This window comes from Micropterus dolomieu, linkage group LG10 (assembly GCF_021292245.1).
Source record: "Micropterus dolomieu isolate WLL.071019.BEF.003 ecotype Adirondacks linkage group LG10, ASM2129224v1, whole genome shotgun sequence".
NCBI lineage: Eukaryota > Metazoa > Chordata > Actinopteri > Centrarchiformes > Centrarchidae > Micropterus > Micropterus dolomieu.
Window position 1 is genome coordinate 11,926,497 of NC_060159.1, and position 16,396 is coordinate 11,942,892.

Below are 16,396 nucleotides of genomic sequence, written 5' to 3' on the forward strand. Positions count from 1 at the left end.
CATTGCACTTCAGTAACCCACCATGATTTTAAGTAAGATAATAAAAAATACGCTCTATGCCATACAATCTTCCTCCCTCTCTATCCCTCTTCTTGTCTGTCTCTATGTCTGTCCATTGCACAAGAGACAAATGGTCATTCCTCTCACAGGATGCACTCCAACCCAAGCATTTATTCAGTCTTTTCATTAACTGTTGTTTTATCTTACTGGAGCTTTCCCATAAAAGCTAAGATACTTAGATATATACAATTGAAAAAAGTGCTGGATAATGCTTTTGGACAATCTTACCACACACACACACACATCACATCTACATCAACAAAAACACAAATCTATTGATAGAGATAAAAGCTCATATATAGATATACTGTATAAAAGTTCACTAAAAGAGGATGTGGTCAGTGCAAAGCAAAGAGGAAGTCTGTTTGTAATGTAATTTCAATAAAATCTCATTTCCATGTTGATCTTTTGACTCTTTACCTGATTAATTTTTTAAAAAACTAAATTTTCTCTGGCTATGGACCAGCTTTAAACAGCACACAGCTGATTTGAAGTTAACCTCAAAATTCATCATTAAACCTAAAATCATCTACAGTTCTCTGTGACAAATGAGAGAACCTCGCCCTCGAACTGTCCACAGTTGACTTTACATGTCTGACTAAAAACACCTTTTTAAATTAAACATTGTTTTATTTCATCGTTGAGGTTCTGCCCTCTCTACTGGCTTTCACCGATCATACTATGTCAATGATTAGACTTCCTGGAACGTTCAACTTCTGCATTAACATTATTATTGTTCAGCAAAGCAAAAGCATAAAAGAGTGGATTCAGGCAGCTATTTACAAATACCAGTGCTCCAGTGATGTTCCAGTTGTTAATACAAAACGTCAACAGGCCCTTGTTGTTGAGTGAAAAAGCTGCCATACCAAGAACATTCATGACAAGATGTGGCATCAAAAGAACAAAAAAGGTCACAATGATACTTGTGACCAGACGGGTTGTCTGTGGGTTGCTGAAGAAAGCTGCCTGGTTCACTTTTCTGTGGAGGCGAATGTATGAAAATGCAACAACAGAAAATGAAACAAATCCCAGCAGGGACTGAATCAGCAGCACAGCTACATTCCGGGTTTGGGAAAGGTAGTCAGATTTGCAGTGTGTCCAGTCCTGGTCTTCGATCACCTGTCGAACCACTAAAGCAGGGATGGACAGGATCATTGACACCAGCCAGAGCAGAGCCAGCAGCCTCTTCCTCCCGACCTGATGTAAGCACTTCTGCAGGTACACCACCTGTAGGTAGCGCTGGACACTCAGCACCGTCACAGTCAACAGGCTACCATAAAGGCTGCAGTACATTAGATACGCTAGGAGCTTACAGGCCACTAGGCCGAGGGTCCAGCTGTACAGATAAGTGTAAATCCACAGAGGCAGGGTGAGCAGGCAGAGCAGGTCTGATATGGCCAAATTCAGCATCAAACTCTGGCTCACACTGGACAGGTGCTGCCAGTTTGGTTTGAGGATGATCACAGCGATGTTTCCGGGAACTCCCAGCAGGAAGCAGAGGGACAGCACCACCGCAGGGACCAGACCTCTGGAGTCCCAGGATTCAAGAGGTGGATATCCAGGAGAGGAGGAAATGTTAGAAGTGACCACAGTGGAGTTGAGTTGTTCCATGCTGCAAACCTGCCGGCAGAGAAGCTGAACGTTGTTTACTGAGTGAGTGGTGACAGCAACTGCGTGGTGAAGCGGTTTGAGGCATTCATAGAGCAAAGAAAAGAACAAAATTATGACGTGTTCCATTGCGGCTGCATAGATTTGCTAGACTACATCATCAGATGCATTTTCTCAGTTTTTCACCACAACATCTCCACAGAAGTAAAATTAAAAAAATCTAAATGCTGAGCACTACTCATATTTGCTTATAATAGAATAATATACATGATGCACACACATGCTTTCACCCTAAATGTAGTATATACATTTTAAATATAATGTTCATCATATTTGTGACATGAGAGTGACACTTGGGAGAGTAGATGAAAGGAGTGGACACAGACTGGCATGAGGAACAAGCTTTAATGCAAACAAATGCTGACGTACGGGGCCGATAGTGTTATGTATGTCTTGGGACAGAGCGTCTCTTGTGTGCATCATTCACTGTTCCTTTTTTCCTCAGTGTGCTTGCTATGAGTTTTTTTGTCCTGGACCCAGCTTCACTGTGGTATTGAAACTCATGTAACATGCATGACACATGGCAGAGAGAATCTGCCCGAATACTTAAGCTACTCGTGCATCAACCTTCCTGTGAACCACTGCCCTTCTCTCCACCTGCATGACCACATCCGCACTGCTACATAACACAACTTAGGCCGGAGGAACATCCTGCCAATATTCAACAATGCCTGCTGACACAGCTCTGTCCACTGAACCAGATCTGAGGCCTCCTTGTGGGTGAGGTCGTGTGGAGGTTAGTCAATAGCCAGTTAGTCTTAAGGCTAAAATCCACTGACTCCGGCTTCGGTGCGTTAGGCCTGCGCTGTGATTAGTTTCACCAGCCATAACTTGCATTATAGTCAATGCTTTTGTCCCTGAAGCATCCCAGAAGCGGCTCTCCACTCTGAAACAAAACAGGGTCATATAGAGTTGTGAAGAAGGTAGTAGAAGCACAAAAATCAATAATAAGTCAATAACGGGGGCGGGCTGCACGCTCAGCTGCTGAAACACTTCTGAGACGCTTCCAGTGGACTTTGACACTGGGCTATGGATGCATTAAAACTGTGGCGCAGCCGTGGCGCGCCGTAGCCAGAGTCAGTGGATTCCTGGCGTTAAAATACCCTCACACTCTTTTTAGATTTGAACTATCACAGCCCAGCACAAAGGGAGGAAAAGGACGGGAGGACAACACATAACTTGTAACTAAAGATTTATTTAACAAATTATAAATTAACCGATGAAGATATAAAATATGTAAATCACTAAGATCAGTAGTGTGTTGCATGTCTGCATGTGTGTACAGTCAAGTGTAGTGAACAAACACAAGGAAAACCTGACCAAAACAATATGCCCAGAGAGAGAGAGTGAGTCACTGAGTCCACCAGCTTGTATACCAAGGGGGCAGCAGGTGATGATCAGTGAGGCCCTGCCTCACTTCTAAAAAAGAAAGGACATCTTACGACATGCAACGTTTGGATGCAGCACCCAGTCCATGAGGCGCTGAAAAGGGTGCTCCAAACAACCTGAATGTGTTACAAATTGGTACCAAGCTAATCCATGAATTTGTCACCATACTCCACCATGCTCTACCAGACCATCTGTGTGAGGATGCTATACACTAGTACGATGACATAAACAAAGTGGGCGGTTTGAGATGCTGGAGAGCACCATCACTACTTCCAGCAATGACTGTGACTGATGGTGTTGTGGCTGGGTCTGGCTTTCCTTGATGTCCCTGAGACAGTGCTCCCTGTATGGGCCAGCAAGAGCTGCTAGACCACACCTACACTGCACACAACTATAAATGACTATATCACATTATATTGATAATTAAAAAAGGCAACCTCAGCCATAAACTTCCAAAATACAGACAGAATCTAGCAGCATATTAGGTGTCCCACCAGGGATAAAAACACACTGGACCATTAGTATAAATTAATAAAGGATGCCTAACTCTGTTCCCCGTGCAGCTTTGGGACTCAGATCACTGTCTGGTTCAACTTTTGTGAGGAGATGGACCAACGAGGCAAAGCTGGAGTTACAGGCCCACTTTCACTGCTATGATTGGAGTGTTTTTGAGGCTGCAGCTACAGACCTGGTTGAGCTCTGACATTGTGACATCTTTTGTCAGACATCATGAGGACATGTGTGCCGAATAAGACCTGCAGAAACAACATCAATAAACCCTGGTTTACAGCAAAACTCAGGCAGCTAAGTCAGACCAAGGAGGAGGCCTCAAGTGGCCATTTGGGGAACTGCAGAGTTGAGCACATTTTCAGCTGCAGAAGTTTCTGCTTGGTTTTACTGCAGGTTTGATAAGCCCACACTCACACCCCTCACCTACTTCAACATTAAGCAACCAATTGTGCCCCTTGCCACCACCTCATCCCTCCCCACTGACCCCCCCATTTGCACTCAGGATCTGTTTCAGAGACAGAAGATCAGGAAGGCACTACACCTGGATGGTGTATCACCCTCCTGTCCTGACTAACTGGCACCCATCTTCACACAGATCTTGTGATCCACAATAATCCCAGTCCTTAAGAAACCTTCTATTACAGGAATAAATGATTATTAGCCCATCATGACGTCAGCGTTCATGAAATCCCTCATAAGACTGCTGTTGACAACTGAAGGACATCACAGGCCCTTTGCAGGACCCCTTGCAGTTTTTGGGATCTAAAATCTTCCATGAACTAAAGTGGGCATCCAACATTGACAAACTCTCAAAAAGGTTCAGCGCAAGATACACTTTGTGTGCCAGCTCAGGAAGTTTAACCTGCCACAGGTGCTGCTGATTTAGTTCTACAATGTAATAATAGTCTGTTTTCTGCACATCCATCACTATCTGGTATTGGTTGCCAACCAAACAGGACAGGAACAACGGAGAATCAGGACAGCAGTGAAAATCATTTGTGCCAACCTGCCCTCCCTTCAGGACTTTTACATGTCCAGAATTAGGAAATGGGCAGTAAACATTACTGCAGATCTGGAGGTAGAAACACTTGCAGAAAGCGACAGAAGGAGAGAGGAGAAAGCACAAAACTCACAAAAGTCGAACATGCATTAATGGGATAATAATGCATACAGATGGAGTCTCAATCAAATTTTTTTAGCGCATTGGCTTTCATTCATACTTTCATCAGCTGATTTTACTCACAGAGCCGTCGATACTCTCATCAGATGCAATAGGTGAGATCGGCAGGATGAGGGGCTTTATTTTCCTTTGCTTGCTTCATTAGAGTCTTAAGTGCAGTTTTGTGACTTGTCCGACTCCTAACTTGTTTACTGTTTTATAGTCATCTATTTGGACTAACCGACCGGCCTCACATGTGACTGAAAAGACATGACGATAAATAATGTAAAACATGTTTCTTGCTGACAGACTGTCCGACTCTCTCTTACTTTAATTGTCTCCATGATAAAAGTTGATAGGAGAAATAAAAGAAAAATAAAATCTTTCTAATAAAAGAAAGTTGTGTGTGGGGCTTTTGTTGTTCAGACAATGAACTCAGATTTTAACTAGACAGTGAATCATAAAACAAATCAAATATAACAGCATCCAATCAATATAAGGGCTACCCAGAAAGGGGGCGTGTCGGTCAGTAAACGACTTCCGCGAAGGATGCACTGGTGTATCCTCACTCTGCAAGTCAGTGGGGCCCCTTGTTGTGGGATCATACAGTTGGTGTTTCACCCTGCTGTGTGGTCCCACACAAGGTACAGCACTTTAATGCACTAATAAAGCACTATAAAGGTACAGCACTTTAATAACAAGGTATGAGCATGGCAACGTACACTACAATAAATTACTGTCCACTCATAATTGATTTGCTTTGATAACCAGTTTTTGATCTGCTCGTTGAAACATTGTCTTGTGTATTGAACTGTAGCCTACTATTGCTTTTGTTGTTTTTATTATGTTGTCTTTTTTGTATTGACTGTACTGACCAGGGACTACAGATGGAAAATAGCCTTCTGGCTAAATCTGGAATATTTACATTGATGCTAGCAGAAATATTCATTTATGTGCACTGTCCCTGACAGAAATGCAATATAATATAGATAACTATATTTTCAGTGGCGAAGACCTTACATATTGAACTGTTCTGTTTTTATTACCTTAGAATGAGCCATTTTATCCTCATACAATGCAGGTAGAAGAAGAAGTAGTACTCGTCTGGTTTGTTAGAAGTAAGAAGAGAAGTGAAATTTGGAATGGAGGACCACATGTATTATATAGACAGAGTGTGTTGGCCACCATAGCTTCTGCTTGGTGCTTGCAAAGGGAGGGCTGAGCAGTGACTGAGCTGTTTGTTGCAAATCCTAACCCGCATCACTAGATGCCACTAAAACTTATACACTGAATGTCTGTGAAGGTTCTCAGTAATCCAGGTCACACTTATCCAAAGAAGGTTAAAACCAAGGGCAACTGGATTTGGTTGAAGGTGCTAGAAGACATTTCGTCCCTCATCCAAGAGACTTCTTCAGTTCTGACTGACTATAGGGAAACTCAGCTATTTAACCTCGGCGGGGTCGTTTGCCAAGACAATCGATACCGCTTGTTTGTTAGTGCTCCTAACTGTTGTAACGAAAGTTGTTATGGTCGTTAGAACCACCAGAGGCCAAATCTGAACGACCATCGTTGGCATCTTCACCTGAGGCAAAAAGTGAATGAATGAATGTTTAAGTTTCCTGGGAAGTGATTAAAGGACAGCATTGTAAGTGTTGGTGTAGACCCCCTCCTCTGTTCAGCGATGGCTTCTCAACCCGTGTGTAAATGGCTTCCTTGACACCTCTTTCAAGGCAACCATCCTCTCTGTCTAAAATGTACACCTGATGGTCCTCAAACGAGTGTCGTTTATCCTACAGATATAGGTAGACTGCTGAGTCTTGACCTGAGGAGTTGGCCCTTCTGTGTTGAGCCATGCATTTGTGTAGTGGTTGTTTAGTTTCCCCAGTATAAAGGTCTGTGCATTCCTCACTGCATTGGACAGCACACACTGTTACTTTTCTTGTGTTTGGATGTGCGGTCTTTGGGGTGGACCAGCATCTGCCAGCGTGTTCTTGGGTTTAAAAAACACAGGGATGTGGTGTTTGTTGAAAATCCTCCTGAGTTTCTCTGATACTCCAGATACGTATGGAATCACAATGTTGTTGCGTCTGATCTTCTTTTCTTCCTCCCCCAAAGTGTTGTTCCTCCTAGATCTTCAGGCTGTTTTCACAAAGGTCCATTTGGGGTATCCACATGCTATAAGTGCCCCCTTCAGGTGTTCCTTCTCTCTGGCTTGGACACTTGTTGGTATATTGTCAGCTCGGTGGTGCAGGGTTCTGATGACCCCTAGCTTATGCTCCAGTGGGTGGTGGGAATTGAAAATACACTGAATCTTTAAGTAAAGGATGTGAGTGAATACACACTGATAATCACTCTTGGAAGTACAAAAGCTCACTGATCATCCTTTTGAAAAGATAAAGCAAGAAAATGCATCATATAATTGTATCACACCGTTTACTGTAATCATTATGTTTACAATGACATGTTACAATGCTTCAACACAGTTTATTAGAGACTAAAATATATACAATACACAAAAATGCATGCCTTGTAAGAACTGAAATAGTCTGTAGTTCTAGACAAAAGAAGATTCAATGAATGAGTTTTCACTGGAGCACAATCTCCCTCCCTATATTTCCTCTTATCTGACTCTATGTCTGTCTGTTGCTAAACATTGGAGACAAATGATCATTCCTCTCACTGGATGCACTCCAACACATGCATTTATTCAATATTTTATTAACTGTTTTTTCCTCTAACTGCATTATCAATGGAAAAAATGACATAATTTCCCAGAGCAGAATAATGCTTTTGCTTTTAACACACACACACATCGCATGTATATTATATTATACACATATATTTATGCAGATATATGCTCATATATACACTGTTAGAAATAATGTGCTAAATTTGTACCTTTAGGGGTCTAACAGCTTGTCACTGGGGCAGTACCCTCAAAGGTACACCTATTGTACCCTTTTTCATGGGTACATATTTGTACCTTTACAATTTGTACTTTATGTGAGCAAATATGTACCCCTGGGGACAAATATGGATGTAAATGTTCTGGTACCTAAATGGACCGTTAGAAATGGTACAGTTTTGGCCTTTTGAGGGTACTGCCCAGTGACAAGCTCTTCGTACCTTATGATGGCAAATTTGTACTCAATAAAGCATTTGAAACAGGCAAAAATTCATTCAGAAACATTCATTACACAATTTATCAGTGACATTTATTCTTTACTTCTAATATTTTCAATTTATACATTTTCAAATAATACAATTTCTGGCAGTATCAAGGCAGTATTGACTCACTACACAAAACATCACATTAAAATTGGTTATTGTATCAATACAGAATTTCAGAATTACAATCCATTTTACAGATCTTTACTTTTTTCCTTTTCTCACTATAAAAAAATTTCCATTTTTACACTTACCATAATGTAATACAATGTGAACACTCGTTAACAACTTTTATTTGATTACTCACTTCTCTTGAATATATCAAATGTTTCTAAGAATGAGATACAACTTATCTTCAATATTGTACATGTCAAAGTTCTGCACTCTCTACTGATATCTGCTGGCTTTTCATCAATTATAATAGGCATGTCATTGATTAGACTTCCTGGAATGGTGAGCTTCTGTATTAACATTATTATTGTTCACTTTTTGGCACACAGTGCACATTTTTCTAGAAGCGACAGCATAAAAGAGTGGATTCAGGAGGCTATTCACAAATACCAGCGGTGCAACGATGTCCCAGCTGTTTATACAAAACGTCAACAGGCCCTTGTTGTTGAGTGAAATAGCAACCACAGCGACCACATTTATGATATGATTTGGCATCCATAGGACAAAAAAGGTCACAATAATACTTGTGACCAGACGGGTCGTCTGTGGGTTGTTGAAGAAAGCCGCCTGGTTCACTTTTCTGTAGAGGCGAATGTATGAAAATGCTACAACAGAAAATGAAACAAATCCAGTAAGAGACTCTATCAGCAGCACGGCTATATGCTGGGCATTCTGGGAAAAGTAGTCAGATTTGCAGTGTGTCCAGTCCTGGTCTTCGATCACCTGTCGAACCACTAAAGCAGGGATGGACAGGATCATCGACAACAGACAGAGCAGAGCCAGCAGCCTCTTCCTCCCGACCTGATGTAAGCACTTCTGCATGTACACCACCTGTAGGTAGCGCTGGACACTCAGCACCGTCACAGTCAACAGGCTACCATAAAGGCTGCAGTACACTAGATACGCTAGGAGCTTACAGGCCACCAGGCCGAGGGTCCAGCTGTACAGATAAGTGTAAATCCACAGAGGCAGGGTGAGCAGGCAGAGCAGGTCTGAAATGGCCAAATTCAGCATCAAACTCTGGCTCACACTGGACAGGTGCTGCCAGTTTGGTTTGAGGATGATCACAGCGATGTTTCCGGGAACTCCCAGCAGGAAGCAGAGGGACAGCATCACAGCAGGGACCAGACCTCTGGAGTCCCAGGAGTTGGGAGGTGGATATCCAGGAGAAGAGGAGGTGTTAGAAGTGACCACAGTGGAGTTGAGTTGTTCCATGCTACAAACCTGCTGGCAGAGAAGCTGAACGTTGTGCACTGAGCGAGTGATGATGGCAACTGTGTAGTCAGTCAGAGGAAGTTGTCCTCTTTGAACGCATCAAAGGGGAACATCTTCCTCTGAATGACTTCCATCATCAGTAGCTCAGTAACAACAAGAAAGTAATGTGAGATGCAAATGAAATGGTCGCATGCTGCATAGTTTTGCAAGCCTACATTATCAGATGTATTTTCCCATATTTAGTTTCCTGCACAGGGAAAACTGCTTTTTACCACAACACCTCCACAGAAGAAAAAAAGAAGAAAAAAAGTATAAAACCTGAGCACTATTTTTCAATAATCCCAATTTGGTTTACTACTTTAACATGACTGATATTTGCTTATACTAAAATGAAATACATGATAAACGCACATGCTTTCACCCTAAATGTAGTGTATACATTTTTGACATAATTTTCAACCTATAAGTGATAGGAGAGTCTCACTTAGAGGCTCGACTGAAAAGAGTGGACACGGACTGGCATAGGGAACAGGCTTTAATACAAACAAAAGTGCCTTATAAATTCTCCTTACAAATACAATGCAGCTGTATGGGCCGGTACAGTTATATACGTCTCGGGACAGTGCATCTCTCTAACACACCATTCACAGCTCCTCTTTTACTCATTGTGCTTGTCAACTGCTGTCATTTTTTTTCTCCTGGGCCCAGCTTACTGTGGTATTTGAGCACGTTATTTGCATGCCACATGGCATGTCAGTCAAAACACTGCTGAGGCAACCATGTTGGTGACATTTACTCATTTGGCAGTCGCTATTATCCAAAGCATCTTACATTTGAGGAACAACATACAATCAACAACAAAGCATGGGGATTACAGTAGTAATCTTTACCAAGTACCACTGACGGCAACATTGCCCAGCACCATTGCTCTAAAAGTTGCTCCGTGTATCATCAGCTTGAGAGGAAGTGTTCTCGGAAGATATGAGTTTTCTTTTTTTATTTAAATTTTTTTTTTTATTTAATTATGTATATGTTTGTCACCAGGCCGGACACGAAAGGTGGAAATGGGAGTGGGGGCCACAAACATCACACAAACATACACCAGAGAAAGGACAGCACCTGTAAGAGAACAGGGGTGGGGGTGACAACAGGAAACGATAGAAAATACACCATACATTGCCGAAAACAAAGATAACAGGGAGGGGGAGTATGGGGGAGAAAAAAAGAGACAACCAGCCGAATAACAGCAACAAGAAGCACTGAAAAGAAAAGAAAACAACTGAGGGAGAAAAACAGTCAAGCAGAACAAACAAAATAACACAGCGCAGCAATCGGAAGTGAAATATTGACAATTAGTTTAAATAATAAATTCAATGAAAAGCATAAATAACAAGGCAACTACCAGTTGGCCACGGACAACCCATATTTGTGTGTGTGTGTGTGTGTGTGTGTGTGTGTGTGTGTGTGTGCGTGTGCGTGCCTGCCTGACACAGTCTGTAGTTGTTAGTGAGAGTGGGGTTCCACAACAGCGCCACACAATTTCCAAGAGCTTCTTGAAGTTAGAGAGGGACGCCCCTGCTCTGATGGCATGTGGTAGCTCATTCCACCATCATGGTGTCAGACAGATGAGAACAGCCGGGACAGGGATTGCTTTGTGTGTAGAAGATGGCAGAGCCAGATTTGCAGTGGCCAGGAAGGAATATAAGTTTGTATTATGGAGTTTAGGTAGATGGGTGTGGACCAAGTAGTCACTTTGCAAGCATTAGTGACTTGTATTTGATTTGGGAGGCCATGGGAAGCTAGTGGAGATCACTGAGTGATGGAGGGACATGAGTCCTTTTGTGCTGATCGAAAAACAGACAGGGCGCCGCTGTTGGACTCTTCAATTCTGATTAGTGAGTTAGGGTAAAAATAGGGACCTTATCTGATACCATGTATATGAGAATTTGCTCCAGGTGTGCAAACGCCAGCAGCACCTCTACAATTTGTACATAGAGTAAATTCTCTTGTAATAACTGACCCAGTGTCTGGAGTTTTGCTCTCAGGTCCAGTTTGTATTGACCTTCGTTTGCCACTCTGTGGCGTTCTACCAAACAACAACTCAAAAGGGGAAAACCTAGTGGAGGCCTGGGGTACCTCCCACACTGAAAACAACAGAGGATCAAGCCATTTCCGCCAATTCTGACTATCCTGGTGCACGAGATTCTGAATCTTCTTTAGTGTTTAAACCACTCCATCATAACATCGGTCTGCAGTTTGTATACACTAGTACATATTGATTTAATCCCTAACTGTTCGTAAAGCTTGTGGAGTGTACATATAAAGAAAGTGGGATGTTGGAGAGGCGTGCAGCAGTTCCCTCAGGAGAGCCTCATTGCCAGCCTGCTGATTCACCACTTCCAGCAGCGCCTGTGACTAATGATTTTGGGATGTCCAAGAGAAGGCGCAGGGTCTTCCCCAGCAGACTCAACTGGCAAGTTTGTAGGGAGTCTGTCCATCTTTTGCTCTCTGTATGTGCCACCAAGCACTGCAAGACCATACCACACTATTGTTTATATACTATACTATACTGTGCAATACTATACCATATAATAGTATATTACTATATTATATTACATTGATAACTGAACATTTTTCTAATAAAACATTCCATATTCTGACCCAAACAAAATCTGTTCAAATGTCTAGCCTATTTGATTGTGAGCATCTTTCATCCAAATTGGCTCAAAATTTAAGGTTCAGAGTTCATTCTTTTTTTTTTTGCAATATAAAATTTCAGGTAATTTACTCTAACTAAATCCTTCTGTCCTTGGAAATGCAAAAACATCATCTGTCAGTAATAACTTTAATAACTGAGCCTCTGATTGATGTGTGTGGGTCTGTAGGTCTTGCTGAGTTCCTGAATGGACTCTTGTTACACGAAGCAAAGAGACACTTGTCAAAATAAACCAACAGAGGTTAAAATACAAGTTCCCCAGATCTGAGAGGTACAGCGTTGTGTGTGTGTGTTTGTGTGTGGACACATTTCAAACATCACCTGACATAAATCTAAACTTACATTTTTGACCGCCAAAGTACCTGATAAACACGCACTCAAAGGCAACATTTTGTCAGTAGATCTCTCTGTGAATAGCTTTACATCTAAATTCATTTTTTTTATTGAAAGCATCACTTTTCTGAACAAATTCCCAACGTAATAAAAATATTTGAGGAATCTAAGACATAAAATGTAATGTCATCACATGCACATCAAAAACTTCATTGATGCTGGCACGCTGGCTGGCTCCCCCTTCTGCCTGTTTGCTCGTCACTTTTATTCCTGCATCAGAGTGGGATGTAGGTCTCTGAAAGGATCTTAGCACACAGCTTCTCCTTGCGCTCCAGTTTTTTTTTTTGCTCAGGAAATGATGGAACCCAGTCTGCTGGAAGCAGTTTGGACAGAGAGGACTTTTTATTAGTAAGAAGGAGAACATTTACTGGATGTTTTGGGGGTGTTTTCTTTTTCATGTTTGCAGGTAAGAAGGTTTTTGACTATGTATTTTATTTTCAAAATAAAATCACTATCTTTTCTCTTTAATATTGTTTACAAAAGGGAAGCTTTCTCTGTATTATTTTTGAAGCAGTGTTGTTTCTTAATTATCTTGGGTTTCAGACTGGCTAACTTCTTTTCTAAGATGTCGAACTCTTTAAATATGTTAATATAATATCCAACTTTACTAATATCAACAGTGGAATAGTCAGTACTAATGTAAAAGTGTTCTCTGTGTCACTACATGACAGGTAAACTAGTCTGTTCCACGTACTAACAATAGCATTACCTGCATTTTGTGTTCTATTAATTCAGTTGCAGACACCTCAAGTAAATGATTACAGACATCACATACAGTTTACTGCTCAGTGGTTTGTTGTTTAGAAATAGAGCTTCTGTGCCCTCTGCTGGCCATATAATACAGTATGTAAAAGCATCAAGAATGTTACTAATAAGAGCTATGGGAATGTGGGATGCATAGGATTGCTTTCATGGCCTGATAAAGAATATAAGAGATGTTGGTGGCAATTCAGAGGTTTGCAACCATGTAGTTCTGCCCAACACCTTGGTATTAGTAAGTTCTATCTTTGTTTCTCTTTCTTTTTAGTGGAATGGGAATCACTCGCTTCCTGTGCCTGCTGCTCTGTGCAGCTGCCCTGCCAGCTTCTAGTGCTTTTGCTAAAGATGAGAGCACCGAGGCACACAGGTGGACCAGGCAGAGCCTCCCAGTGGTGCAAGACACACACACAGAGCCCTTAAACAAGCCTTTGTTCAGAAAGCAGGAGGAGAATGAGGAGAGAGAAGGAACAAAGACACTCTGTGGGATAGAGTGTCAAAACGGCCTACCACCTATGGACCAGACTGAGCAAGAGAGGATTCTGGGATATGAGACGGTGTATGAGAATGGCACTCGCACGCATACAGACATCAGTTTGCAGGGTTTTAATAGTACGTCTGCAGGAACACCAGCCCACTCACCAGCTCGTACCCGCAGGAAACGGCAGGTGTATGGAGCAGATGGGCGCTTTGTGATCTCTGACTCGCATTTCATCACCAACTACCCCTTCTCCGCTGCTGTTCGTCTCTCCACGGGCTGCTCTGGAGTACTAATATCCCCGAAACATGTGCTAACAGCAGCACACTGCATCCATGATGGGACAGACTACCTAGAGAGTCTGAGACGACTTAGAGTAGGGGTGTTACAACTCAAGACCAAAAGAGGAAGAGGGGGTAGGAGGAGAGGAGGGCGGCGGAGGGGTGGGAGGCAAGGAGAGGGGGAGGGAGGAGAGATAATGAAGGAAGGTGAGGAGCTGAATGGTATAGATGGAGATGTGGTGAGAGGGACAAAGGGTGGCAAAGGCAGGAGGCGCAGGTTAAGGAAAGTGGGTGAGGAGGGTGCAGCTGATCATGGTGGTGAATTAAAGAGAGGAGGAAGGAAAGGGAAAAGTCTCAACCGTATACGACGTAGTGTTGAACCCAGGAAGCAGCCTGTCTTCCGTTGGTCACGAGTTAAACAAACCCGAATCCCTCAAGGATGGATCCAAACAAAGAGCTCCACCAATTCAATCTCTGCAGACTATGATTACACTCTTCTGGAACTGAGACGACCCGTCAAACAAAAGTTCATGGAGCTTGGAGTGGCACCCTCTGCCACCCCCCTGGCAAGGATCCACTTCTCAGGCTTTGACGCTGACAAAAGCCTGCTGGACGGGCATGGAGATGAGAAGGTGGTTTACCGTTTTTGTTCAGTGGCAAACGAGTCCGACGATTTGATGTACCAACACTGTGATGCCGAGCCGGGCGCGACAGGTGCAGGTGTTTACGTTCGTCTGAGGCAGGAAATGGGAGACGAAGGCAGGAAAGGGAAGTGGCAGAGGAGGGTAATTGGAGTGTTTTCAGGCCATCAGTGGGTGGAGGTGGAGGGAGGTGAGCAGAAGGACTTTAATGTTGCAGTAAGGATTACTCCTCCCAAATATGCCCAGATCTGTCACTGGATCCATGGAGATCCACGTCTCTGTAAAGAGGTTTGACTGCAAAGTGATGGCTCTAAAGAAAAACATCCGCTGGCACTTGCAAAGATATGTATAAAACTTTCTGACTATGTATTTTCTTTTCAAAATAAAATCACTATCTTTCCTCTTTAATATTGTTTACAAAGTGAAGCTTTCTCTGTATCATTACTTGTGAATCCTGAAGACTTATGTGTTGTCAGTTAAGGACTACATTCATGTCCACCCAAAATGCCCTTCTTCAAGCACTCAAACAGCCAATAGCAAGTCTCCAAAGGTTTTGTGTCATGGCTGCATCACAGCTTCTTGCACACCTTGTCATGATTAAGCTTGCCCATTATTAATTGTGTGCAACATCAAAAATTATCAATATATTGCAGCATGAGGAAAGACATTTCCCCTACAGCTATAATGACAATGTTCACAGATGCTGAGATATTTCTAAAATGAGTTGAAGAAGGATATTGCAACCATGTGATACAAGTGATAGTGACCTGTGGAGGTCTTATAAAATGTCTGTTTGTGAATTTTGGAGATGAACCTAAAAATAAAACATTTGCTTAAAAAAGCCTTCACCAATTTAACATTGCCTTCCATTATCTGATTCACAGCAAATCAAAATCGATAAAGCAGAAATCTTTTATTTTTATTTCACGCTTTCTTCTTTCTTGTCAAAATCCGCCACCTCCATCACCTGCAATGCATTCAGACCACCGAAAATACTGTCAGAGGTTCAGGTATGTTATGCTAGTAGCTGCTAATGCAGCCTCGAATCACTATAGTCTACACATTAGGAGTGGGCTACAGAGGTCTGGTAAGTGATAGACCGATTAATGGGTCGGCCAATTTATCAGGCCAATAACTGGCATTTTGTGATAATCGGCATTGGCTGATGCCTGCACTCACAAGGCCGATATATCTGCAGGCAGCCTTGTCAGTGTGGCTGTTGTGGAGCGATGTTAGTGCTCCCCATTGTGAGTTTTTAGCTCCCTCTGGAGTTGCAAAGAACATTTTCAACAACTTTTTTTATGTATGAAGTAGTACTCCCCAAGACCTGTAAACTGACTATGATGTGTAAGGTTCCCCTTTAAAAAGTTTACTGGTGAGTTTTCATATTTAGAATTAGTTGAACCTGTAATTTCTGTGTTTTGCTGTTCACTTCTTTAAAACTAATTAGAATTCATGTATTTCACTGCTCAGAAAATATAATTATTATTGCACTTTTTGTAACTGTTATAAATGAGGGTAAACATGTGAATGTTTGATTGTATTTATGCTGAAACCATCATGTCAGGCACTTTTTCATGTTTTGTAAGAGCGTTCAGGACAGATGTACCTTTTATTAAGTATGGAAAGTGTGTGGCCTCTGCTAGTCACTCTGAGATGAAGTCTTAATGTTAATGTAATGTTCCTGCATGGCACTTATTTTTAACTGCAAGAATAATAGTAAATTACTGTATGTCATTTCTGAAATTATGACACTTGTGGGCCGAAATTCTTTCTCTGAGTAATGCTGAT

General features: G+C 42.1%; 4 protein-coding genes across 4 annotated transcripts in view; 1 reads left to right on the plus strand and 3 right to left on the minus strand.

Annotated features, from left to right (window-relative positions):
• Positions 1 to 170, minus strand: part of LOC123978215 (type-1B angiotensin II receptor-like) — an 840-nt gene extending 670 nt beyond the window's left edge. The window contains exon 1 of the mRNA XM_046061384.1: positions 148 to 170. Coding sequence (XP_045917340.1) covers positions 148 to 170 — 23 coding nt within the window. The remainder of the gene's footprint in view (positions 1 to 147) is intronic.
• Positions 171 to 744: 574 nt separating this feature from the next.
• LOC123978216 (type-1B angiotensin II receptor-like) lies at positions 745 to 1,671 on the minus strand. The gene has a single exon (XM_046061385.1). The coding sequence runs from the start codon at positions 1,669 to 1,671 to the stop codon at positions 745 to 747; it is 927 nt and encodes a 308-aa protein (XP_045917341.1).
• Positions 1,672 to 8,383: 6,712 nt separating this feature from the next.
• On the minus strand, positions 8,384 to 9,340 carry LOC123978217 (leukotriene B4 receptor 1-like). Its single transcript, XM_046061386.1, has one exon. The coding sequence runs from the start codon at positions 9,338 to 9,340 to the stop codon at positions 8,384 to 8,386; it is 957 nt and encodes a 318-aa protein (XP_045917342.1).
• A 3,374-nt stretch (positions 9,341 to 12,714) lies between these two features.
• LOC123978068 (serine protease 23-like) lies at positions 12,715 to 16,354 on the plus strand. The gene is made up of 2 exons (XM_046061194.1): positions 12,715 to 12,855; positions 13,477 to 16,354. Exons 1-2 carry the CDS (start codon positions 12,821 to 12,823, stop codon positions 14,897 to 14,899), a joined length of 1,458 nt encoding a protein of 485 aa, XP_045917150.1. The 5' UTR covers positions 12,715 to 12,820; the 3' UTR covers positions 14,900 to 16,354.
• Positions 16,355 to 16,396: the final 42 nt, after the last annotated feature.